The sequence below is a fragment of the Scyliorhinus torazame genome, chromosome 28, assembly GCF_047496885.1.
Source record: "Scyliorhinus torazame isolate Kashiwa2021f chromosome 28, sScyTor2.1, whole genome shotgun sequence".
NCBI classification, from domain to species: domain Eukaryota; kingdom Metazoa; phylum Chordata; class Chondrichthyes; order Carcharhiniformes; family Scyliorhinidae; genus Scyliorhinus; species Scyliorhinus torazame.
In genome coordinates this window covers 1,891,948-1,919,903 of record NC_092734.1, presented here as the reverse complement: position 1 = coordinate 1,919,903, position 27,956 = coordinate 1,891,948, and the positions used below count along the sequence as shown (strand labels likewise).

At 45.5% G+C, this 27,956-nt stretch overlaps 1 protein-coding gene across 6 annotated transcripts in view; it reads left to right on the top strand.

Annotated features, from left to right (window-relative positions):
* LOC140403472 (wings apart-like protein homolog) overlaps positions 1 to 27,956 on the top strand; it is a 216,573-nt gene that overhangs the window by 55,160 nt on the left and 133,457 nt on the right. For all 6 annotated transcript variants that reach the window (XM_072491368.1, XM_072491370.1, XM_072491371.1 and 3 more), the window contains exon 3: positions 20,421 to 21,485. In XM_072491368.1, the coding sequence (XP_072347469.1) occupies positions 20,421 to 21,485 (1,065 nt within the window). The remainder of the gene's footprint in view (positions 1 to 20,420; positions 21,486 to 27,956) is intronic.

The window sequence follows — 27,956 nt, the reverse complement described above, 5'->3', positions numbered from 1 at the left end:
AAGGTCCCTAATGTTTCCGACTCAACTACTTCCACAGGCAGTGCATTCCATGCCCCCACTACTCTCTGGGTAAAGAACCTACCTCTGCTATCCCTCCTATATCTTCCACCTTTCACCTTAAATTCATGTCCCCTTGTAATGGTTTGTTCCACCCGGGGAAAAAGTCTCTGACTGTCTACTCTATCTATTCCCCTGATCATCTTATAAACCTCTATCAAGTCGCCCCTCATCCTTCTCCGTTCTAATGAGAAAAGGCCTAGCACCCTCCACCTTTCCTCGTAAGACCTACTCTCCATTCCAGGCAACATCCTGGTAAATCTTCTTTGCACCTTTTCCAAAGCTTCCACATCCTTCCTAAAATGAGGCGACCAAAACTGTACACAGTACTCCAAATGTGGCCTTACCAAAGTCCCATACAGCTGCATCATCACCTCACGGCTCTTAAATTCAATCCCTCTGTTAATGAACGCGAGCACACCATAGGCCTTCTTCACAGCTCTATCCACTTGAGTGGCAACTTTCAAAGATGTATGAACATAAACCCCAAGATCTCTCTGCTCCTCTGCATTGCCAGGAACTCTACCGTTAACCCTGTATTCTGCATTCATATTTGTCCTTCCAAAATGGACAACCTCTCACTTTTCAGGGTTAAACTCCATCTGCCACTTCTCAGCCCAGCTCTGCATCCTATCTATGTCTCTTTGCAGCCGACAACAGCCCTCCTTACTATCCACAACTCCACCAATCTTCGTATCGTCTGCAAATTTACTGACCCACCCTTCAACTCCCTCGTCCAAGTCATTAATGAAAATCACAAACAGCAGAGGACCCAGAACTGATCCCTGCGGTACGCCACTGGTAACTGGGATCCAGGCTGAATATTTGCCATCCACCACCACACTGACTTCTATCGGTTAGCCAGTTCGTTATCCAACTGGCCAAATTTCCCACTATCCCATGCCTCCTTACTTTCTGCATAAGCCTACCATGGGGAACTTTATCAAATGCCTTACGAAAATCCATGTACACTACATCCACTGCTTTACCTTCATCCACATGCTTGGTCACCTCCTCAAAGAATTCAATAAGACTTGTAAGGCAAGACCTACCCCTCACAAATCCGTGCTGACTATCCCTAATCAAGCAGTGCCTTTCCAGATGCTCAGAAATCCTATCCTTCAGTACCCTTTCCATTACTTTGCCTACCACCGAAGTAAGACTAACTGGCCTGTAATTCCCAGGGTTATCCCCAGTCCCTTTTTTTGAACAGGGGCACGACATTCGCCACTCTCCAATCCCCTGGTACCACCCCTGTTGACAGTGAGGACGAAAAGATCATTGCCAACGGCTCTGCAATTTCATCTCTTGCTTCCCATAGAATCCTTGGATATATCCCGTCAGGCCCGGGGGACTTGTCTATCCTCAAGTTTTTCAAAATGCCCAACACATCTTCCTTCCTTACAAGTATTTCCTCAAGTTTACCAGTCTGTTTCACATTGTCCTCTCCAACAATATGGCCCCTCTCATTTGTAAATACAGAAGAAAAGTACTCGTTCAAGACCTCTCCTATCTCTTCAGACACAATACACAATCTCCCGCTACTGTCCTTGATCGGACCTACCCTCGCTCTAGTCATTCTCATATTTCTCACATGTGTAAAAGGCCTTGGGGTTTTCCTTGATCCTACCCGCCAAAGATTGTTCATGCCCTCTCTTATCTCTCCTAATCCCTTTCTTCAGTTCCCTCCTGGCTATCTTGTATCCCTCCAATGCCCTGTCTGAACCTTGTTTCCTCAGCCTTACATAAGTCACCTTTTTCCTCTTAACAAGACATTCAACCTCTCTTGTCAACCATAGTTCCCTCAGTCGACCATCTCTTCCCTGCTTGACAGGGACATGCGTATCAAGGACACGTAGCACCTGTTCCTTGAACAAGTTCCACATTTCACTTGTGTCCTTCCCTGCCAGCCTATGTTCCCAACTTATGCACTTCAATTCTTGTCTGACAACATCGTATTTACCCTTCCCCCAATTGTAAACCTTGCCCTGTTGCACGTACCTATCCCTCTCCATTACTAAAGTGAAAGTCACAGAATTGTGGTCACTATCTCCAAAATGCTCCCCCACTAACAAATCTATCACTTGCCCTGGTTCATTACCCAGTACTAAATTCAATATTGCCCCTCCTCTGGTCGGACAATCTACATACTGTGTTAGAAAAGCTTCCTGGACACACTGCACAAACACCACCCCATCCAAACTATTTGATCTAAAGAGTTTCCACTCAATATTTGGGAAGTTTAAGTCGCCCATGATTACTACCCTATGACTTCTGCACCTTTCCAAAATCTGTTTCCCAATCTGTTCCTCCACATCTCTGCTACTATTGGGGGGCCTATAGAAAACTCCTAACAAGGTGACTGCTCCTTTCCTATTTCTGACTTCAACCCATACTACCTCAATAGGGTGATACTCCTCGAACTGCCTTTCTGCAGCTGTTATACTATCTCTAATTAATAATGCCACCCCCCACCTCTTTTACCACCCTCCCTAATCTTATTGAAACACCTATAACCAGGGACCTCCAACAACCATTTCTGCCCCTCTTCTATCCAAGTTTCCGTGATGGCCACCACATCGTAGTCCCAAGTACCGATCCATGCCTTAAGTTCACCCACCTTATTCCTGATGCTTCTTGCGTTGAAGTATACACACTTCAACTCATTTCCGTGCCTGCAAGTACTCTCCTTTGTCAGTGTTCCCTTCCCCACTGCCTCATTACACGCTTTGGCATCCTGAATATCGGCTACCTTAGTTGCTGGACTACAAATCCGGTTCCCATTCTCCTGCCAAATTAGTTTAAACCCTCCCGAAGAGTACTAGAAAACCTCCCTCCCAGGATATTGGTGCCCCTCTGGTTCAGATGCAACCCGTCCTGCTTGTACAGGTCCCACCTTCCCCAGAATGCCCTCCAATTATCCAAATACCTGAAGCCCTCCCTCCTACACCATTCCTGCAGTCACATGTTCAACTGCACTCTCCCTATTCCTAGCCTCGCTATCACGTGGCACCGGCAACAAACCAGAGATGACAACTCTGTCTGTCCTGGCTTTTAACTTCCAGCCTAACTCCCTAAACTTGTTTATTACCTCCACACCCCTTTTCCTACCTATGCCGTTGGTACCAATGTGCACCACAACTTCTGGCTGCTCCCCCTCCCCCTTAAGGATCCTGAAGACACGATCCGAGACATCCCTGGCCCTGGCACCCGGGAGGCAACATACCTTCCGGGAGTCTCGCTCGCGACCACAGAATCTCCTATCTATTCCCCTAACCATTGAATCGCCTACTTTTGCTTTTCTATTCTCCCCCCTTCCCTTCTGAGCCCCAGAGCCAGACTCAGTGCCAGAGACCTGGCCGCTAGGGCCTTCCCCCGGTAGGTCATCCCCCCCCCAACAGCATCCAAAAAGGTATACTTGTTTTGAAGGGGAATGGCCACGAGGGATCCCTGCACTGTCTGCCTGTTTGTTTTTTTCCCCCTGACTGTAACCCAGCTATTCTTGTCCTGTACCTTGGGTGTGGTTACCTCCCTGTAACTCTTCTCAATCACCCCCTCTGCCTCCCGGATGATCCGAAGTTCATCCAGCTTCAGCTCCAGTTCCCTAACACTGTCTTTGAGGAGCTGAAGTTGGGTGCACTTCCCGCAGGTATAGTCAGTGGGGACACCGGTGGTATCCCTCGCCACCCACATCCTACAGGAGGAGCATGTAACTGGCCTAGCCTCCATCCCCTCTTACCTGACAGAATATAGCTGCCCTGTGGACTAACTAGATCTCCTCCCTCCGACCCTGCTCCCAGTCAGCTACACTTTCTGTAAACTCCTGGCTCTCTTCGCACTCTTTGCGGAAATGTCGGAAACAAAATGAAAGGAGCACCTTACTCCCTCCTCACCTAACTCCCTCAGTCACAAAACTCTCACTATCGCACTCAAATGCACCAAATTCAGCACTCAGTGCAAAACCTACACAATGGAAGCTGCTGGTTGGATTCTTGTCTTAGCTTTGAATAAAATTGGTGACTACTTTTGAATTTAAGTACCGCAGTACTCTGACTAAACTTTCCCTTTAAATTATTTGTTCTAAATTGTTTTCTACGGCACTGACTGTCCTGCACTTGGAATTTGCCTTGAACTAGCAGGAATTGAGTTATCTGTAGATAAAACTAATCTCAACCATAACTGAACTACACTTGTCTCCTACTGTTGCATTTGGACCAATGCCCATGTCTTCTGGTATTTAAACGAGCAGCAGTAACATATCTTTAGTGGCAAACTTTAGGGCCCAATCTTTCACAGAAAACTCCAAAACATCGAATTCTTAGTACGTTTTCATTTTATCAGCCCGGGTAAGAAAACTGTTGCAATGTTTTGCTAAGAACTATGCTAAATTGCCCCATAGTGTCCAAAGGTTACGTGGGATTCCTGGGTTACGGGGATAGGGTGGAGGTGTTGGCTTGGGTCGGGTGCTCTTTCAGGGGCCGGTGTAGACTCGATGGGCCGAATGGCCTCCTCCTGCACTGTAAATCCTATGATCCTCCGAGAACTGTAACTTAATACATTTTGGAGCTAGTTAATAGTCTGTAGTCACCAGATGTCACTGCCTACTTATATTGCTGGACAGTTTCAATGTTGTGAGGTGTTTGGTTGGGGAATGTGCAGTTTTCAGAGTTGGCTGTCTTGCAGTCTAACACTGAAATCTTAAATCAACTTTTTGATTTGTAAGATTGTTTAAGTAGCATGATCAAATAACATAAGAAACCAGGGGAAGACCATCCATCCATCGTGCCTGCTCCACCAATCAATAGGATCAAAGATGATCACCTGCCTCAACATTACTCCCCTGCCCCAACAAGTTCAAAAACTCTTGTTCAGCCTTGAATGAATGACGGAGTTTCCATGGCCTCCTCACAGAGAATTCCAAAGATTCACAGCCCTCTGAGTGAAGAAATGTCTTCCCATCTTGGCCTGAAATAGCCTTCCCCTTTACCCTCACACTAACACGAGACTTCTTGCAGGAATGACCTTACCATATCGACCCTGTAAACCCCTCTCAGAATCTCTCCTGTTTCAATGTTTCGACAGGGATGGTGCAGGAGGGAGGGTTTCAGATTTCTGGATAATTGGGGCTCATTCTGGGGTCTGTGGGACCTCTACAAACGGGATGGTCTGCTCCTGGACCAGAGGGGTACCAATATTCTGGGGGGGAAATTTGCTAATGCTCTTCGGGAGGGTTTAAACTAGTTCAGCAGGGGATTGGGAACCTGAATTCTAGCTCCAGTATACAGGAGGTTGAGAGTAGTGAGATCATGAGTAGGGTTTCAAAGTTGCAGGAGTGTACTGGCAGGCAGGAAGGTGGTTTAAAGTGTGTCTTCTTTAATGCCAGGAGCATCCGGAATAAGGTGGGTGAACTTGCGGCATGGGTTGGTACCTGGGACTTCGATGTTGTGGCCATTTCGGAGACATGGATAGAGCAGGGACAGGAATGGTTGTTGCAGGTGCTGGGATTTAGATAGTTCAGTGAGCTCGGGGAAGGTGGTAAAAGAGGGGGAGGGGTGGCATTGTGAGTCAAGGACAGTATTACGGTGGCAGAAAGGACGTTTGATGAGAACTCGTCTACTGAGGTAGTATGGGCTGAGGTTAGAAACAGGAAAAGAGAGGTCACCCTGTTAGGGGTTTTCTATAGGCCTCCGACAAGTTCCAGAGATGTAGAGGAGAGGATTGCAAAGATGATTCTGGATAGGAGCGAAAGCAACAGGGTAGTTGTTATGGGGGACTTTAACTTTCCAAATATTGACTGGAAACGCTATAAGACCATAGACCATAAGACCATAAAACGTAGGAGCGGAAGTAAGGCCATTCGGCCCATCGAGTCCACTCCACCATTCAATCATGGCTGATTTCAACTCCATTTACCCGCTCTCTCCATAACCCTTAATTCCTCGAGAAATCAATAATTTATCAACTTCTGTCTTAAAGACACTCAACGTCCTGGCCTCCACCGCCCTCTGTGGCAATGAATTCCACAGACCCACCACTCTCTGGCTGAAGAAATTTCTCCTCATCTCTGTTCTAAAGTGACTCCCTTTTATTCTAAGGCTGTGCCCCCGGGTCCTAGTCTCCCTTGCTAATGGAAACAACTTCCCTACATCCACCTTATCTAAGCCATTCATTATCTTGTAAGTTTCTATTAGTTCGAGCTATAGTTCGAGTACATTAGATGGGTCCGTTTTTGTCCAATGTGTGCAGGAGGGTTTCCTGACACAGTATGTAGATAGGCCAATGAGAGGCGAGGCCATATTGGATTTGGTACTGGGTAATGAACCAGGACAGGTGTTAAATTTGGAGGTAGGTGAGCATTTTGGTGATAGTGGCCACAATTCGATTACGTTTACTTTAGTGATGGAAAGGGATAGGTATATACCGCAGGGCAAGAGTTATATCTGGGGGAAAGGCAATTATGATGCGATGAGACAAGACTTAGGATACATCGGATGGAGAGGAAAACTGCAGGGGATGGGCACAATGGAAATGTGGAGCTTGTTCAAGGAACAGCTACTGCGTGTCCTTGATAAGTATGTACCTGTCAGGCAGGGAGGAAGTGGTCGAGTGAGGGAACCGTGGTTTACTAAAGCAGTTGAAACACTTGTCAAGAGGAAGTTGGAGACTTATGTAAAGATGAGACATGAAGGTTCAGTTAGGGCGCTCGAGAGTTACAAGTTAGCTAGGAAGGACCTAAAGAGAGAGCTAAGGAGAGCCAGGAGGGGACATGAGAAGTCTTTGGCAGGTAGGATCAAGGATAACCCTAAAGCTTTCTATAGATATGTCAGGAATAAAAGAATGACTAGGGTAAGAGTAGGGCCAGTCAAGGACAGTAGTGGGAAGTTGTGCTTGGAGTCCGAGGAGATAGGAGAGGTGCTAAATGAATATTTTTCGTCTGTCTTTTTCCTGTGTGAATACTATGTTGTCGAGGAGAATACTGAGATACAGGCTACTAGACTAGAAGGGCTTGAGGTTCATAAGGAGGAGGTGTTAGCAATTCTGGAAAGTGTGAAAATAGATAAGTCACCTGGGCCAGATGGGATTTATCCTCGGATTCTCTGGGAAGCTAGGGAGGAGATTGCTGAGCCTTTGGCCTTGATCTTTAAGTCATCTTTGTCTACAGGAATAGTGCCAGAAGACTGGAGGATAGCAAATGTTGTCCCCTTGTTCAAGAAGGGGAGTAGAGATAACCCCGGTAACTAAAGACCAGTGAGCCTTACTTCTGTTGTGGGAAAAGTCTTGGAAAGGTTTATAAGAGAGAGGATGTATAATCATCTGGAAAGGAATAATTTGATTAGAGATAGTCAACACGGTTTTGTGAAGGCTAGGTCGTGCCTCACAAACCTTATGGAGTTCTTTGAGAAGGTGACCAAACAGGTGGATGAGGGTAAAGCAGTTGATGTGGTGTACATGGATTTCAGTAACGCGTTTGATAAGGTTCCCCATGGTAGGCTACTGCAGAAAATACGGAGGCATGGGATTCAGGGTGATTTAGCAGTTTGGATCAGAAATTGGCTAGCTGGAAGAAGACAAAGGGTTAGGGTTAGGGTTATGATGGGAAATGTTCAGACTGGAGTCCAGTTACTAGTGGTGTACCACAAGGATCTGTTTTGGGGCCACTGCTGTTTGTCATTTTTATAAATGACCTGGAGGAGGGCGTAGAAGGATGGGTGAGTCAATTTGCAGATGACACTAAAGTCGGTGGAGTTGTGGACAGTGCGGAAGGATGTTACAAGTTACAGAGGGACATAGATAAGCTGCAGTGCTGGGCTGAGAGGTGGCAAATGGAGTTTAATGCAGAAAAGTGTGAGGTGATTCATTTTGGAAGGAATAACAGGAAGACAGTGTACTGGGCTAATGGTAAGATTCTTGGCAGTGTGGATGAGCAGAGAGATCTCGGTGTCCATGTACATAGATCCCTGAAAGTTGCCACCCAGGTTGAGAGGGTTGTTAAGAAGGCGTACGGTGTGTTAGCTTTTATTGGCAGAGGGATTGAGTTTCGGAGCCATGAGGTCATGTTGTAGCTGTACAACACTCTGGTGCGGCCGCATTTGGAGTATTGCGTGCAATTCTGGTCGCTGCATTATAGGAAGGATGTGGAAGCATTGGAAAAGGTGCAGAGGAGATTTACCAGAATGTTGCCTGGTATGGAGGGAAGATCTTATGAGGAAAGGCTGAGGGACTTGAGGCTGTTTTCATTAGAGAGAAGATGGTTAAGAGGTGACTTAATTGAGGCATACAAGATGATCAGAGGATTGGATAGGGTGGACAGTGAGAGCCTTTTTCCTCGGATGGTGATGTCTAGCACGAGGGGACATAGCTTTAAATTGAGGGGAGATAGATATAGGACAGATGTCAGAGGTAGGTTCTTTACTCAGAGAGCAGTAAGGGCGTGGAATGCCCTGCCTGCAACAGTAGTGGACTCGCCAACACTAAGGACAGTCAAATGGTCATTGGATAGACATATGGACGATAAGGGAATAGTGTAGATGGGAGTGGTTTCACAGGTCGGTGCAACATCGAGGGCCGATGGGCCTGTACTGCGCTGTTATGTTCTATGTCCTAATGAGATCACCTCTCGTTCTTCTAAACTGCGGAGTCAAAAATCTAACTTTCTAAAAGTGCTAAGTCTTAACAAAAGTAATTCCATGAATGAAAATATATGCACTTGTAAACTTTGTTCCTTCTCCGTAAGGAAACTATACAAAGAATTTTACTGTAAGGAGTTGGACTATGGAAAATTTGTGTTTAAGTGGGTGTGAAAGCAGTTTGCATGGATTTTCCCTACAATTATATTCGAAGAACCAGTTTAGAAGCATTGTCATTTTGGACTCTATGTTCACTCACTCTCTCTCCGCAGATGCTGCCGGATCTGTTCCAACACTTTGTTTTTATTTCCTTGCATATGTCTTAAGATATGGAAATACATCAGTATTTTTGCAACATCAGATTGACAACGCAAGTGCTGACTGCAGAATCGTGTTAAACAGTGTTGTTCATACTGGGAGCAAGTAGATCTAGTTGCACAGGCCCATGGTTATGAATCTTTGTGGATTATGCAGAGTGAAACTGTTTTCAGGGTCTGAGCCAGAGGGTTTGTATTATGGCCTTGTCTTTGATGAATATAACATAAGATGAATGGGTTAGTTGGTAAATTGAGCAGTCTGGTTCAGGTGGAAGAGGGCAGCTCAAGTATTTGCCAATGATTTGAAAAAAAAGTCATGTTGGCATTTTAACAAATGATCATGTAAAATACATTTCTGCTTTCAAACCACTGTCGTCTGTGTCCTGACAAAAATGCACAATCTGTTTCTATCCTACTCGACCACTTCTTGTCTCTGTGCCCTGACATTGCAGGGGCCTTTGCATTGATTGGGACAATAAAACACTAGCTTAATTCTGTGATTTGGGGCTTTGTTATCCTGTTATTATGATTTAGTGCATTTTAAAATTCTATTAATTGTTCTCCATTTTGTGAATTAGCTCTCTGGATTTTCTAACTCCTGTTCTGACCTCCTTGATTCACTTCCGGTATCTGTCAGATATTTACAAAAATAGCAAGAAGGAAACCACAGAATACAAGCTCCAACGATTCTAATGTTAAGATCAGAAACTGAGCCAAGTTTGAAAAAGCTAGGTCGTCTCAGACTACAAAGTGTTATGACAAGATATGATTGGGAGAGAGATAAAATACCAAATGCATGGGTTAAAATAAACACTGAATACTTCAAAATATTTAACCATCTTTTAAATGAAGACGACAGTTGGGTTATCATACTTTCTGCGGTGAGTTCTTTGAGACCCATTCTCGCTCGAAATGAGGGTTCACAATTTGAGCAGTGGATTCAGGTTGATAATCTTGATCTTTCCAGCAAGGTCCCCCTCACGATATGCCAACAACTTAACAGGGCTGAGTAGCTTTCTCTCCATGCTTACTTATCTTGGCTTTTGAGTAGACTTTATATTTTTTACGTGTTTTTATTGGCATTTCATTATTAACAGTAATGTAAAAACATGGTATTACTAACCAAGAGAAACATCACACTCTAACCATAAAATTGAGAATGGAAAAGGAGAAACAAGAAACACAAGGAATAGGCTAGTAAGTCAATATACAAATATCCATACTTCTACTCAGCCATGAGTGACCTGTGCTCTATTTACATTGTCTGATTGGCTACGGTGCAGTACTCGGCACATGGCTCCATTCTCTGAGTGCCATTTCGTCTCTATCTCCTGGACCAACCTACCTATACTGTGTTGCTCCAGTTATTTATTTGGAGGTCTGCATCTCTCTTTTAATAATAATCTTTATTATTGTCACAAGTAGGCTTACATTATCACTTCAGTGAAGTTACTGTGAAAAGCCCCTAGTCGCCACACTCCGGTGCCTGTTCGGGTACACAGAGGGAGAATTCAGAATGTCCAATTCACCTAACAGCACGTCGTTCGGGAGGAAACCGGAGCACCGGAGGAAACCCACGCAGACACTGGGAGAACGTGCAGACTCCACACAGACAGTGCTCCAAGCCGGGAATCGGACCTGGGACCCTGGTGCTGTGAAGCAACAGTGCTAACCACTGCTACCATGCTGCCCAGGGATGTTTAAGGCCCAGTTCCCAATTTCTCCTATATGGTGTGGGTGTCTCTCCTCTTTTTCCCTGCATTGCAAATGTTAATTTTTCCAACCATAGGAACTCGGTTAATCGGACAAATAGTCTGAGGCTCTGGGTGGTGCTGACGACCTCCATCCAAGCAGACGTCTCTGCCGGGCTATCAGGGAGACGAAAACCAGGGCGTTGCCCTCTCCCTGGAAAAGAGCTCTGGATGATCTGAGACGCTGAAGATGGCCACAAACGAGAATGGCTCCATCTTCAACGCAACCACCCTGGACATGGCCTCAAAGAAGGCCCAAAACCCATTGAGCCTGGGACAGGACCAGAATGTGTGTGTGGTTGGTGCAGACCCCCCCCCCCCCACCGCCGCCACTACCACACACACACACAACGCCGTCCACATGTATCCTCAACATCTGGGAACAATCTGCTCAACCGGGTCTTGATTAGATGCACTCTGTGCATCGCCTTGAGTTGCATTAGGCTCAGCCTTGCGCATAAGGAGGCGCTGCCTCGATCCAGAGTCCTCCCCCTATCCCATGCCTAGCTCCTCCCATTTCTGCCGCATTTCGTCCAATGATGATTTTGTAACGACGATGTGACTTGGCGATGCTCCGAGTTTTGCAGCACAGAAATAGGCCTTCTAGCCCATCACATCTGTGCCGGCCTCACCCCACAATCCTATTTTCCAGCACTTGATCCGTGTTCATTCCTATGTGTCAGCTGCTTTTGTCCTTGTAGATCATGGAAGTCAGGTTTGGGAGGTATTGCTGAAAGCAACTTGATGTATTGCTTCACTGCATTCTGTAGATAGGTTGCTGTCTGCACTCTGCACTGTGTGCCAGTGGTGGATGGTTAAACCAGCCAATGGGCTACTATGGCCTGGATTGTGCCAGGCTTCATGAGCGTTGTTACAGCTGCATCAATCATAAGGAACATAGGAACAGGAGTAGGCCGTTCAGCCTCCCGAACCTGTCCTGCCATTCAATGAGATCATGACTGATCTGTGACCTAACTCCATATATCTGCCTTTGGCAGCAAATGAAGAGTATTCTGTCTTCCTCTTGGATGTTTGTATGTAAATGGTACAGATGCTTTGGGAGTTGAGGGTAAGGAACTTGCCACAGAACACCCAGCATTTAACCTGTGTTTGTAGCGCTACGCCTGTGAGTGGTCCAGCTGAGTTTCTTGTCATCCTCACCAATGCTGCTGAGGCTTGTCAAGGGGAGGTGGCCATACATTTTATTTTTGGAAGTGAACATGCCTGGAACTGTGGGGCACAAATGTAAATGTGCCATTTCTAAACCCACATCTGGATGTTATCGAGGTCTTTCTGCATGCGAGTATGGACTGCTTCATTATCGGTGGAATTGAGTCGGAAATTCACACTGCAATTATCATGAGCCTTTACTGCATGGAGTGGTTGAGACTGATCTCTGCATCTTTTATAAGAAAATTTGATAACATTTTGAACCAATAAAGATGGAAGAGCCAGAGGAAGATTGCAGAGCTGTAGGATTAGTATCTGATCGATCAAGCAAAGGGATGGCACGGCCAGAATGGGCTGAAAACCCCCTTCATAGAATTTACAGTGCAGAAGGAAGCCATTCGGCCCATCGAGTCTGCACTGGCTCCTGGAAAGAGCACCCTACCCAAGGTCAACACCTCCACCCTGTCCCCATAACCCAATAACCCCCCCCCCCCCAACACTAAGGGCAATTTTGGACACTAAGGGCAATTTATCATGGCCAATCCACCTAACCTGCACATCTTTGGACTGTGGGAGGAAACCGGAGCACCCGGAGGAAACCCACGCAGACACGGGGAGGACGTGCAGACTCCGCACAGACAATGACCCAAGCCGGAATCGAACCTGGGACCCTGGAGCTGTGAAGCAATTGTGCTATCCACAATGCTACCGTGCTGCCCTTCTCTTCAGATTAATAGGTTAGGCAGCTCAGAGGACAGTGGGATTCCTACATGCTGATAACTTGCACTCCATGGGGCTGGTTTAGCACAGTGGGCTAAGACAGCTGGCTTCTAATGCAGAAGAAGACCAGCAGCGGGAGTTCAATTCCCGTTCCAGCCTCCCCAAACAGGCGCTGGAATGTGGCGTCCCGGGGCTTTTCACAGTAACTTCATTGAAGTCTACTTGTGACAAGCTATTATTATTATTATTATTATTCCTTTTTAAAGTCTCCAATCGCTGAAAGTTCTTATTTCAATTTGTCGAAAATACTGCTTTGCCTTTCTGCAATATAATTTTCTTGTGGAATATCATGCCCATTCTCTAAAACCTGTGGGTCTTACCTACTATCTGGATTAACCAGCAAGCCTATTGCAATGGCAATGTGACTTGTCCATGAAACTGGCAAACTGCAGGGCAGTAATTTTGTTTTGGCACAGAATTTGAGCAATGGCAGAAATATTCCACTCCTTCAGTTTGAACCTGACTGGAAAGCTCTTTCTTCATCTCGTTGTTACTGTGCACTTGATACTTGTTGTCCTGGGTAGCATTATGAAGGGTAATATCTTCCCATTGCATTTGTTCTTAAAAAATGAAATAAAGAGGGCAGCACGGTGGCGCAGTGGTTAGCACTGCGGCCTCACGGCGCCGAGGTCCCAGGTTCGATCCCGGCTCTGGGTCACTGTCCGTGGGGAGTTTACACATTCTCCCCGTGTCTGCGTGGGTTTCGCTCCCACAACCCAAAGATGTGCAAGCTAGGTGGATTGGCCATGCTAAATTGCCCCTTAAATGGAAAAAAATGAATTGGGTACTCTAAATTTTTTTTTTTTAAACTGAAATAAAGAAGCATTGACTTTTTAAAAAATATGTTCACAATCCGCTCCATTAAAACTCAGCGAGGCTAATCGCTATGTGAAAGCACATTGTGTGAGTTGCTTGAAATGAGAGCTGTAAGAATCCAGTTCATGCTGAAGCTTTAGGCTTTGTGCAGATGTTGGTGCTGCCTGGTTAGTAGAACCAGTTTGAATAATTTTGTCCTGTCATGTGAAATGACTGTGCTGCTTTCAGTGAGTGGTTTCGGGAATTATTTTCCATTCTGCAGCAGTAGTTTTGTCCTCGTGTAACCGCCAGCATCAACAGGTGATTATTTTCCAAAGATAATGTAAAATTTGAGTTTGGACTTTCCTCACCTTAAGACCAACATGAAACTAGGAGGTAGAACTCTGAAGACTTTATTTAAATTGAGATGTTCAATTAATCCCAGATCCTCTAATGTAAAACTATCAATTTATCTCTGCTGAATAATGGAGGGTACACCTTGTGCCAATTGAGTTCAGCAATGTTACAGTTTATCACTGCACATTCAACACCTCTTCAGTTTCCCTCCCTCCTTTTCCTGTTGCTGGGGTCTGGTACAGGGCAATGCCCTGGTATCCTGCCCAAGTAACCCAGATAGTATGTGGTGGCATGTTATTTTACCATAAAGAGCATTGCAGTCTCCGCTGTTAATTTGATTTGACTTTTGGGTAGTATTGTGGCCAGTGGGGGAGGGGATTAAATTTAAACACCCTAATTTTCCCCCCTCACTACTTGTCTGGTAACAGAATTGTGTCTTTATTTGCCCTTTAACCAGTGGTGTATTTCCCAATCCCTCCGTTTTGGCTCAATTCATAAGACATAGAAGCAGAATTAGGCCACTCGGCCCATTGGGTCTACTCCGCCATTCAATCTTGGCTGATAGGTTTCTCATCCCCATTCCCCTGCCTTCCCCCATAACCTCTGATCCCCTTATTAATTTAGAACCTATCTATCTGTCTTAAAGACACTCAGTGATTTGGCCACCACAGCCTTCTGTGGCAAAGAGTTCCAATTTCTATTTATAACTTCAGAGAAAACACGAGATAGGATGAACTCGAGGGCTACTTTATTTGCATGCACTCAGCTGTGGGAGGAGCATTGCCCCCTTTTCACTCGTACAATAAGTGGGATAGAGAAAAAAAGATGTACAAGGCAAAGACGACAGAGAAAATAATTACTGTCTTGTGAGTCCAGAGTTGAGAAACAAAGTCCAATGCGGTATTCCTTCAGAGGTCAGCAGGTTGAAAACTGATGCTGGATAATTCACTTTTCCAGCAGAGTTGAAATTGACACCCACGATGATGTGGACAGGTGGAGATTAATCTGTCTTCTCGGCGAAAAAACAATTGATGGGGCCAGGCATTCCAACCTGGACTGAGCCCCTTTTCTGTGCTGCTGCTTGTAGATAGTAAAAATGGCAGACAACTTTGCAACTCCACGAGGCACTTTCTGGTTTTGCAATGTCACATGACTCCCTACTCTCTACATTGCCTTTGGCAAAGGGTGTATACTCACCTTCTGGGTTTCTGAGATGGTTAAATGTCCCAGCCATCAAGGATTGAAAGAATGGTTGCATAGAAACATAGAAAATTCCACCATTCATTATGATCATGGCTGATCTTGCACCCAGCACCCCCCCCCCCCCCCCCCCCCCCCCCCCACAAATATCCTTTGATCCCCTTCGCCCTTAGTGCTATATCCAACTGCTTTTTGGAAACATACAATGTTTTGGCCACAACTACTTCCTGTGATAAATTCCACAGGCCAACAACTCTCTGGGTGAAGACATTTGTGAAGAACAAAGAAAAGTACAGCACAGGAACAGGCCCTTAGGCCCTCCAGGCCTGCGCCGACCATGCTAATCGTCTAACTGAAAACGGTCTACACTTCCGTATCCCTCTATTCCTCTATCCCCATCCTATTCATGTATTTGTCCAGACGCCCCTTAAACGTCACTCCTCATCTCTCCTAAATGATCTACCCCGTATCCTCAGACTGGGACCCCTGGTTCTGAAACACCCACCATCGGAAACATCCTTCCTGGATCGACCCTGTCCTGTTAGAATTTTATGGGTTTCTGAGATCCCCCCTCATTCTTCTGAACTTGAATGAATATAATCCTAACGGATTCAATCTCTCCTCCTACATCAGTCCTGCCATCCCAGGAATCTGTTTAGGAAACCTTCACTGCACTCCCTCTAGAGCAAGCACATCCTTGCTCGGATATGGAGACCAAAACTGTACACCATTCTAGATGTGGCCTCCCAAGGCCCTGTACAATTGCAACAAGGCATCCCTGCTCCTGTACTCGCAAATCCTCTCGCTATGAAGGCCAACATACCATTTGCATTCTTTACTGCCTGCTGTACCTGCATACAGTATCATAGAGTCATAGATGTTTACAGCATAGAAACTGGCCCTTTGGCCCAGCTTGTCCATGCAGCCCAATTTCTATTATTAAGCTAGTCCCACTTGCCCATATCCCTCTAAACCCACCCTGCCCATGTAACTGTCTAACTGCTTTTTAAAGGAAAAATTGTACCCGCCTCTACCACTGCCTCTGGCAGCTCGTTCCAGATGCTCCATCCTATGTGTGAAGAAATTTCCCCTCTGGTCTCTTTTGTATCTCTCCCCTCTCACTGTAAACCTATGCCCTCTAGCTCTAGACTCCTGTACCTTTGGGAAAAGATGTTGAATATCTACATTAGCTATGCTCCTCATTATTTTATAGACCTCTATAAGATCACTCCTAAGCTTCCTACGCTCCCAGGGAAAACAGTCCCAGCTTATCCAGCCTCTCCTGATAACTCAGCCCATCGAGTCGTGGTCGCATCTTCGTACATCTCTTTTGAACATTTTCTCGTTTAACAATATCCTTCCTATAATAGGGTGACTAGAATTGAACATAGTATTCCATGTGTGGTCTTACCAATGTCTTGTACAACTTCAATAAGACGTCCCAACTCCTGGGTCCTAACTGACTGGTGTACGAGGACACCCAGGTCTCGTCGTACATTCCCCCCTCCTACTTTATGGCCATTCGGATAATAGTCTGCCTTCTCGTTCTTGCGACCAAAGTGGAGAACCTCACATTTCCCCAAATTATACAGCATCTGCCATTCATTTGCCCATTCACTCAACTTGTGCAAATCACACTGAAGGACCTCTGCATCCTCCTCACAGCTCACCCTCCCACACAACTTGGTGTCATCTGCAAATTTGGAGATATGACATTTTTGTTCCCTCATCTAAATCATTAATATATATTGTGACTAGCTGGGGTCCTAGCACCAATCCCTGCGGTACCCCACTAGTCACTGCCTGCCAATTTGAAGAAGACCTGTTAATTCCTACTTTGTTTCCTGCCTGCCAACCAGTTTTCTATCCATCTCATACACTACCCCAATCTCATGCGCTTTAATTTTACACAATAATCTTTTTATGTGGGACTTTGTCAAAAGCCTTCTGAAAGTCCAAATATACCACATTCACTTCCTCTTCGTCAACTCTGCTAATTACATCCTCGAAGAATTTCAGTAGATTTGTCAAGCATGATTTCCCCTTCATAAATCCCTGCTGACTCTGTCCGATCCTGTCACTATTTTCTTCGTGTCTCTTCAGAGATATTGAGGTGCAAGTTTCTGAGATGCTCCTATGGTAGCTCTCTCTTTCAGGATCAAAGACAGATATGGCTTCAGCTAGTATACAAGGTCCAGTTTATCCAGTGTGATGTCTTAGTCACCTCGTAGTACTTTGTGATGAACATAGATGTGACACTGCCCTTCACTAACCTGTTTCCTGATGCCTTTAACATCACAAATGCAGTATTAACCGTTTCACAACCTTTTTGATTGGGAAAAGTGTGAATCATTTTGTGGTTTTCAAGGTGTTCAATCACAGACCCTGGTCCCATTGCTTTTGACTTGTCTTCTGTTTTTCATTTCTAAATAATCCTGCTTTGCTGGAGCCGATTTGAGTACAATTCAAGTAATTGCTGCTGTATGAGATGCTGTTTTACATTAAGGACTGGCTGGTTTAGATTGCTAATACTGACTCTTAAATTAAGTTAGTGCTAAATCAGTATAAGTTGCATACCTGAAGATTTAAAAGTAGCAGGATAACCGACACCCGTCATTAACCTAGATTGTTGGGATTTGCTCAAATGTGCATTGTTCAGGTTAAGGCAAATTTGAGAAGGAGCAATGTTCAGCTTGGTAACATCATTCCAATTGCTCAACTCCATTCAGGAATGGGATGTGTGTGTATCGAGCATACGTTTGTGAAATGCTGCACAGATCATCACTCGTGGAATAAAATATTACCCAGTATACCTACTTCAATTAAATCTGTTTTCATTGGAAATTTCAGACAGAAGTGTTGTGATTAAGCCCTGAAGTCTCATTGACCATCAGATATGTTTTCACTGGGCAGAAAGATGAGCCCTTTTATTAATATAAAATGCAATTTGAGTGACAGTCTCAAATATGCTGATTATGGCTTTGAGGCCCACTGCAACACTTGGGCATAGAATCAGTGCAGTACATTGTCAAATATGCTGCCTTTTTGATTTGATGGGACGTATCAGAGATCATGTCTCCCTGTGTGGCTGAAAGTTGCAGATCTCTCTGTGCTTTCTGAGGGACTGGAAGTTCCATAAAAAGCCGACCAAAATGTAATCGACTTCCATTCATCTCATTACAGTTTGTGGAATCTTGCACTTAGTCTCTGGGGGTGAAAAGAATTAATTGTGATGGGCTTGAGAAAAGCTACAGAGTCATGGATACAACTCCTTTGATTGTTTCTAGGATTTTTATTTATCTTGTGAATCACGTCTAAATGTCGGATTGTGCTTGTGCAGTAAAATGACTTGTGAGCTGTTCTCCAGGGCTGGAACAAGGACTTCAACTTTCAAATAATTGGGATAAAGGAGGCTGGAAAAAGGAGAAATTAAAAATTTAAATCTAAGGGAGCGATTCAATGGTCTTGTCGCATCGCCAAGTCGGGTCACCAATAGTTCCTTCGCGAGACGTTGCCATCTGGAGCTCCCTCGCTGGACGAGATCCAGATGATGAAATGAAAAATTGAAATGAAATTCTCTTATTGTCACAAGTAGGCTTCAAATGAAGTTACTGTGAAAAGCCCCTAGTTGCCACATTCCGGCACTTGTTCGGGTACACAGAGGGAGAATTCAGAATGTCCAAAAGTATCTTAACGGCACGTCTTTCAGGACTTGTGGGAGGAAACTGGAAAACCCGGAGGAAACCCACGCAGCAAAAACCCGTGACTGGGAGACCCCTCCATGGCGCTGTTTAGCACTGTCCACACAGATATGGGCCAGATGTAAGGCCAACTGGTGGCATCTCCTGGGTGTTTGGGCTCTGGGCTGGGTGGTACCCTGGTACTCCTGGCATCTTGGCACTGCTACCTGGGCATCCTGTCAGTGCCAAGGTGTTCTGGTGCCAGGTTGCTTGGACCCGGGATTGGGCCCGGGGGTGTCCTGCTCTTAAGAGGTTGGGTGGGGGCTTGTGGAGCCCCCAAGAGGTAAGTTGGGGGGGGGGGGGGAGGGGTTGTTGGAGACCGTGGTGGGGATTCCCAGGTGGATCAAAAGAAAATGCTGAGATTGTCAATGCAGGAAGTGAGGTAAGTGCGACTTCGGTGGGATGTTCCTGACCGAGGCCAAAGTAAACCGGAGTCCCGTTACATAGCGGGGTCGTTCTCAATGCTGCAAGTGCCGAGTAAGACCCTGCTATTTGTGCCCAAAACGGGACACTTTTTGGCGGAGTTCAATCACGTATGTCAGGGTTATCCTGTTTATTCCCGTATTATTTTTCCTTGTAATTTTGCCGTTACGTTTTTGATCCATGGATGATTGATTGGCATGTCTTTTTAAGCCAAGCGGCCTGTATCTTTAACTCAAGCAAGAAGAATCCGGAAGGCTGTGCTGTTGAAACTAGGAGCTGCAGACTGGCTGGCATCAGTGATAGAGATGAGTTGAGACTCTGAGTTAACTGGCCAATGAATTTGCCCAAAAGGCTGCCCTCTGCCCGGGAACAGGTGGTGATTGGATACTATTCCACTGGGGTACTTTTCAGAGTTCCAAGTTTGAGTTTGGTTTCAGTGTTGACGCTGGCAGCAAGAAGGAGACGGGAACCTCTGTTTTTCCCTCAGAAGGCTGTGTTTCTGATCTGGCAAAGAGTCCGGATATTTACAGGAGAACCATTACAGACTGTGCAAGCAAAGTCTAGACTCCACTATCTCCAGAAAAGGCAAATGTGAACCGACCAACACTCTCTCCAGAAAGACCGAGGCTTGAAAGCAAAGTTTGATGTGAAGCAAAGGGCCTCTCCAGGAAAAGCTGTGAGTAAAGCATTTCTAATCTCACAAAACCTGAGTGAATGAATCTGCAAAGAAGATCATTACGGGCTGTAAGCTTGCAAGCTTGCTGTGACGAAAGTGTGCTTAAAAAAACACTATCTAGAGTAAAGACTTGATTTTTGACTTTTATCCTTATTATTATTTAACCTCTTTTTTTCCTCTCCTCCCCCCCCCCCCTTTCCCTTTTGTTTGTCTGTCTTGTATGTGCAGGTAGAAGGTGGGGACAAGTTAAAGTGGGTATTTGGTATTAGCTTGCCGTTGAACAGTTGTATTCACTGCAAATTTCATTGTTCTTATCAATAAACAGTAATAATGTTTACATTAACAAACCTGGTGACTGTGATTATTGGCTGGTGACTCCGAGGCAAGTGGGACTGGAATTGACCGTGCACAAGCCCAGAGTGTCATAACACATCCTAAATAAATTCAGCTGCAGTTAAGGAGGAGGAAACTACAAACATGAGTTTGTTGATTGAAAATTGTTCTGAACCTTTTTTTTTGTTCTGCAGAAGCAAAGCACCAAGACCCATTGAGAGAAGGAATTGAGAAAAACAGTTTTCCTAAGAACAAGAATGCAATTGAAAATGAAAAGAAACCTAAGGCACCTAGTTCGATGCTGCCTAGCTTTAAAACCGATGGATCACCCTCAGATAGTTGGGATGAGATCATGAAGAGCTCAGGTACCCCCTCTGAAATACTTCAGATGACAGAATTCCAGCCATGGGTTGGTGGACTTGGCCGAATGCCCTGTGTCAAAAATGAAACCTCGGACTGCAGGCAGAGCAAACAGGACATTTCCTTAAATCCCCACAAACCTTTGGAAATAAGAAGTAAGCACGGGATTTTTGGACGGGTGGAACATACTATCTTAAAGGATGAAGAAATAGAGAATGATTTGCAGCCCCTCAGGTCAAACTGCAGGACATACTGTCGATCAAATAAAGGTAAAACAGGAGGTGTTGGCATAACAAATTTTGATAAAATAATTGATGGCACTGGGAAACCTGCACAGGCTGACCTGACATTGGGCAAAGAAAGCCTAAAACCAGACACCAAAATTTCATCAGGGACAACAGGAAAGATGTCGACAGCTCGGACTGCAAAAGACACCATCACCTTGCCCTCATCTTATCTATCACCTTGCAATGTCACACTTCAGGACACCACAGACCGGAGCATGGACGAGTTCACCACCGGTGCAGCTGACCTGGGAGAGGCAGGCCGGTTGCGGAAAAAAACCGAAGCTGCGGCGAGTAAGACCACAGTCAGATTCCGACCAACCCAGTCTAAATCCAAAAAGGATGCAAAGCTGGAGTTCTTTGGGTTTGATGAACAGGAGGGTGAGGAAGATTCCCTCCAATTCACTGGTGGTGCCGCCAACTATAAAATCAAATACTTTGGTTTTGATGATCTTAGTGAGAGCTCTGATGAGGATGATGGCACCGAGTCCCAAGGCAGACGCAAGAAGAAAGCTTCAACTAGAATGGGTGAAATTGTGGAACTCCTATCGAGCTCTGAATCGATGAGTGACTCTCAAGGTAGTCAGCCACTGTCTCAGGATAGCATTATTACAGGTGGGTGATATTCACATCAAATATTGAATGGTTTGCGTAGAATTTTATCATCAACTGTAGGTTGCATCCACTTCTGTTGCTGCAAGACAGCTGCTTTGATGGTGTCTGGGGAAAGCCCATTTGCAGATAGGAATATAGGTTCACGGGACCATTCAGCCCCTTGAGTATGTTCCATCAATCAATTAGATCATAACTGATCTGCCTCTTACTGCTGGTGAAACGGAGTTCTCAGATATTTAGTACTAAGCTAACAGTTGCCAGACAGATTTGCTGCAGGCTTGCACTCCAAATCCTACCATTATTTTCGGAATGCCCACTTATCACATCCTTTAGAATAGTTATGAGCATTTTCCCTACTACTGTCGAACAGGCCTGTAATTCCCCTTTTTCTCTCGTCCTCCTTAATACCACATACCTTTGTAGGTTCATTCATTTAGATTTAAGATCCTGGGTTTGGATTGTACTACATCACTTCCAAACTTAATGTAAAATTCCCAACATATGGTGACTCTTCCCGAAAGGTTCCTTCAGCCAAGATTAATTAGCACTTTCTGATTGCATGATACTAGATCTAAAATAGCCCATTTTCTAGTTAGTTCCTCAACATACTGTTCTAGAAAACCACCATGTATACATTTCAGAAATTGGTCCTACACAACATTAGTGCTAATTAGGTTTACCCATTCTATATAGATTGAAGATCCCCACGATTACTATCCATAGTACTCTTGTTACATGCACCTCTAATTTCATGATTTATACCATGCTCTACGTAGCCACTACTGTTTGATCGATAAACAAAAATCAAGAGAATGAGGATGTAGGTATGGAACTCTGGGATTGAGACTGTGAGGTTCTTGAGCAAATTGACATAGGGAGCAACAATGTATTAGAGGTATTGGCAGGCTTAAAAGCAGGCGTATCTCCAGGTCTGGATAAATTGTGTCCCAGGATGCTGTGGGAGGCAAGGGAGGAGATTGCGGGGGCTCTGACCCAAATTTTTAATTCCCCTCTGGCCACAGGGGAGGTGCCAGAGGACTGAAGAACAGCTAATGTGGTCCCACTATTTAAGAAAGGTGGTAGAGTTAAGCCAGGGAACTACAGATGAGTGAGTCTCACGTCAGTGATAGGAAAACTTGGAGAAAATTCTGAAGGAGAGAATCTATCTCCACTTGGAAAGGAAAGATTTGAGATCAGGGATCGGCAGCATGGCTTTGTCGGAGGGAGGTCATGCCAAATAAATTTGATTACATTTTTTGAGGAGGTAACCATGTGTGTAGATGAGGGTAGTGTAGTTGACGTAGTTTATATGGATTTCAGCAAAGCATTTGACAAGGGTGTCACATGGGGGACTTATGAAGAAGGTAAATGCACAGGGTAATTTGATAAGGTGGATTCACAATTGGCTTGGCTGTAGGAGACCCGTTGATGACAGACGGCTGCTTTAGTAACTGGAAGCCAGTGTCCAGTGGTATACCACAGAGATCTGTGCTGGGACCCTTTTATTCGTAATTTATATATTATTTATATGACTGCGATCAGTTTGCAGGTGACACAGGTTGAGTGTCTTTTTTTTGTTCATGGGATATGGGTGTCGCTGGTGAGATTTATTGCCCATCCTGAGGGCATTCAAGAGTCAACCACAGTTGTAAGTTTGGAGTCACATGTGAACAAAGAAAATTACAGCACAGGAACAGGCCTTCGGCCCTCCCAGCCTGCGCGATCCAGATCCTTTATCTAAATCTGTCACCTATTTCCAAGGATCTACTTCCCTCTGTTCCCCGCCCGTTCATATATCTGTCTAGCTGCATCTTAAATGATGCTATTGTGCCCGCCTCTACCACCTCCGCTGGCAAAGCGTTCCAGGCACCCACCACCCTGTGCGGAAAAAACTTTCCACGCACATCTCCCTTAAACTTTCCCCCTCTCACCTTGAAATCGTGACCCCTTGTAATTGACACCCCCACTCTTGGAAAAAACTTGTTGCTATCCACCCTGTCCATACCTCTCATAATTTTGTAGACCTCAATCAGGTCCCCCCTCAACCTCCGTCTTTCCAACGAAAACAATCCTAATCTACTCAACCTTTCTTCATAGCTAGCACCCTCCATACCAGGCAACATCCTGGTGAACCTCCTCTGCACCCTCTCTAAAGCATCCACATCCTTGTGGTAATGTGGCGACCAGAACTGCACGCAGTATTCCAAATGTGGCCTAACCAAAGTCCTATACAACTGTAACATGGCCTGCCGACTCTTGTACTCAATACCCCGTCCGATGAAGGCAAGCATGCTGTATGCCTTCTTGACCACTCTTATCGACCTACGTTGCCACCTTCAGGGTACAATGGACCTGAACTCCCAGATCTCTCTGTACTTCAATTTTCCCCAGGACTCTTCCATTGACCGCATAGTCAGCTCTTGAATTAGATCTTCCAAAATGCATCGCCTCGCATTTGCCTGAATTGAACTCCATCTGCCATTTCTCTGCCCAACTCTCCAATCTATCTATATTTTGCTGTATTCTCTGACAGTCCTCCTCGCTATCTGCAACTCCACCAATCTTAGTATCATCTGCAAACTTGCTAATCAGACCACCTATACCTTCGTCCAGATCATTTTAAAAATATATATATATTTTATTAAAGTTTTTCGATCAACCAAGAATTTTCTATTTTTACAACTTTGTAACAGTATATACATTGATCGTTTTTAAAATAATATATTAACTAACGGCAAATGCCAACACAAATAAAAAACAAAAAGAAATAGTAACATTGAGAAGATAAATATGAACAACAATTATGTAACGACACACAAAAAAACCCCAAAGACCCGAATGCACCCCCCCCCCTCCCTCCTCCTGGGTTGCTGCTGTTGTCTTTCCTATTTTACTTATCGTTCTGCGAGATAGTCGAGGAACGGTTGCCACCGCCTGGTGAACCCCTGAGCCGAACCTCTTAGTGCGTACTTTATCCGCTCCAATTTTATAAACCCTGCCATGTCGTTTATCCAGGCCTCCACGCCAGGGGGTTTAGCTTCCTTCCACATAAGTAGAATCCTTCGCCGGGCTACTAGGGACGCAAAGGCCAAAACATCGGCCTCTCTCGCCTCCTGCACTCCCGGCTCATCTGCAACCCTGAATATAGCCAATCCCCAGCTTGGTTCGACCCGGACCCCCACCACCTTTGAAATCACTTTTGCCACACCCACCCAGAACCCGTGCAATACCGGACATGACCAAAACATGTGGGTGTGGTTCGCAGGGCTTCCCGCGCACCTCCCGCACCTATCCTCCACCCCAAAAAACCTGCTCAATCTTGCCCCCGTCATATGCGCCCTGTGTAGTACCTTGAATTGGATCAGGCTGAGCCTGGCACACGAGGACGAGGAATTTACCCTACTTAGGGCATCTGCCCACAGCCCCTCCTCAATCTCTTCCCCCAGCTCCTCCTCCCATTTTCCTTTCAATTCCTCTATCATCGTCTCCCCCTCGTCTCTCATTTCCCTGTATATATCGGACACCTTACCGTCACCCACCCATGCCCCCGAAATCACTCTGTCCTGGATCCCTTGCGCCGGGAGCTGCGGAAATTCCCTTATCTGTTGCCTCACAAATGCCCTCACTTGCATATAACGAAATGCATTCCCAGGTGGCAACCCGTATTTTTCTGTTAGTGCTCCCAGACTCGCGAACGTCCCGTCCAAGAACAAGTCCTTCAGTTTCGCAATTCCTGCTCGCTGCCAAGATTGAAATCCCCTGTCTATCCTTCCCGGGACGAACCTGTGGTTGTTCCTTATCGGGGACCACACTGAGGCCCCCGTCACTCCCCTATGTCGTCTCCACTGCCCCCAAATCTTCAGAGTCGCCACCACCACTGGGTTTGTGGTGTACCTTTTCGGGGAGAACGGCAGCGGCGCCGTTGCCAGTGCTTTTAAGCTAGTTCCCCTACAGGATACCATCTCCAGCCTTTTCCACGCCGCTCCTTCTTCTTCCCTCATCCACTTACATATCACAGACACGTTAGCGGCCCAATAATAATCACTCCGACTCAGCAGTGCCAATCCCCCTCTATCTCTACTGCGCTGCAGGAACCCCCTCTTTACCCTTGGGGTCTTTTCGTCCAGATCATTTATGTATATCACAAACAACAGTGGTCCGAGCATGGATCCCTGTGGAACACCACTAGTCACCTTTCTCCATTTTGAGACATTCCCTTCCACCACTACTCTCTGTCTCCTGTTGCCCAGCCAGTTCTTTATCCATCGAGCTAGTACACCCTGAACCCCATACGACTTCACTATTTCCATCAACCTGCCATGGGAAACTTTATCAAACGCCTTACTGAAATCCATGTATATGACATCTACAGCCCTTCCCTCATCAATTAACATTGTCACTTGCTCAAATAATTCTATTAGGTTTGTAAGACATGACCTTTCCTGCACAAAACCATGCTGCCTATCACTGATAAGTCTATTTTCTTCCAAATGTGAATAAATCCTATCCCTCATTATCTTCTCCAACAGTTTGCCTACCACTGACATCAAGCTCACAGGTCTATAATTCCCTATTTTATCCCTGCTACCCTTCTTAAACAAAGGGACAACAATAGCAATTCTCCAGTCCTCCGGGACCTCACCCATGCTCAAGGATGCTGCAAAGATATCTGTTAAGGCCCCAGATATTTTGTCCCTCGCTTCCCTCAATAACCTGGGATAGATCCCATCCAGACCTGGGGACTTGTCCACCTTAATGCCTTTTAGAATACCCAAAACCCTTCCTTATGCCGACTTGACCTAGAGTATTTAAACATCCATCCCTAGCCTCAACATCCGTCATGTCCCTCTCCTTGGTGAATACCAATGCAAAGTACTCATTAAGAATCTCACCCATTTTATGTCTTATGTATGCTTCCTTTTTCATCTTGGCTAGTCTCACAATTCCACCTGTCAGCCATGGTTCCCTAATCTTGCCATTTCTATCCCTCATTTGCACAGGAACATGTCTGTCCTGCACTCTGATCAACCTTTCCTTATAAAACTCCCATATTTCAAATGTGGATTTACCCTTAAACAGCTACTCCCAATCCACATTCCCTAGCTCCTGCCGAATTTTGTTATACTTTGCCTTTTCCCAATTTCGCGCACTTCCTTTAGGACCACTCTTGTCTTTGTCTGTAGGACAGGCCAGGTAGTGAACCAGATGGGTTTTTATGACAATCGACAATGATTTCATGGTTATCTCTAGACTTTTAATTCCAGTTGTTTTTTTATTGAATTCAAATCTGCCATGGTGGGATTCGAACCCCAGTCCCCAGGGCATGAATCTGGGCCTCTGGATTACTAGTCCAGCGACGATACCACAATGCCACTGTCTCCCCTTGGGTTACAGGGAGATATAGATGGGATGGTCAAATGGGCAGATAGGTGGCAGATGGAATTTAACCCTGAAAATGTGAGCTGATACACTTTGGATTGGAAGGAGTAATGTGACAAGGCAGTATTCAAGGCAGTATTTAACCCTGAAAAGGGTGAGCTGATAAACTTTGGATTGGAAGGAGTAATGTGACAAGGCAGTATTCAATGAACAACATGTCACCAGGAAGTTCAAAAGAACAAAGGGATCTTGTCATGTTTGTCCAGAGATCTCTGAAGGCAAAGGGAAGGTTAATAAGGTGGTGAAAAAGCATGTGGGACACTTGCCTTTATCAAACAAGGCATGGATTACAAAAGCAGGGAGGTCATGTTGGAGTTGGATAGAACTTTGGTGAGGCCACAGCTGGAGCACTGCGCAATTCTGGTCGCCACATTATAGGAAGGATGTGATTGCATGTGGAGGGGGTGCAGAGGCAATTCACCAGGATGTTGCCTGGGATGGAACATTTGAGCTATGAAAAGAGGTTGGATATGATTGGGTTGTTTTCATTGGAGCAAAGAAGACTGGGGGGCAACCTGATTGAGGTGTACAAGATTGAGGGGCATGGACAGGGTGGATAGGGAGCAGCTGTTCCCCTTAGTTGAAGGGTCAGTTACGAGGGGACACAAGTTCAAGGTGGGGGGGGGGGGGCGTTTTTGAGGAAAAACTTTTTTGCCCACAGGATGGTGACGGTCTGGAATGCGCTGCCCGGGAGGGGGGTAGAAGCGGGTCTGGAACGCACTGCCTGGGAGGGTGGTAGAGGTGGGTTGCCTCACATCCTTTAAAAAGTACCTGGATGAGCACTTGGCAGGTGTTTTTCATGTGTCGGTGCAGACTCGATGGGTTGAAGGGCCTCTTCTGTACTGAGATATTCTGTGATACCAGTTTTAGCTGCCCCTTTCTGTTTTCTAGCTTCTCCCCAGCTGATTCCTAGGAGCAAAGAGTAGGACATTCAGCCCCTCAAGCCTGTCCCACCATTCAATGAGATCATGGCTGATTTCTGGCCTAACTCCATATACCTGCCTTGGGCCCACATCCCTGAGATTTTTGTTA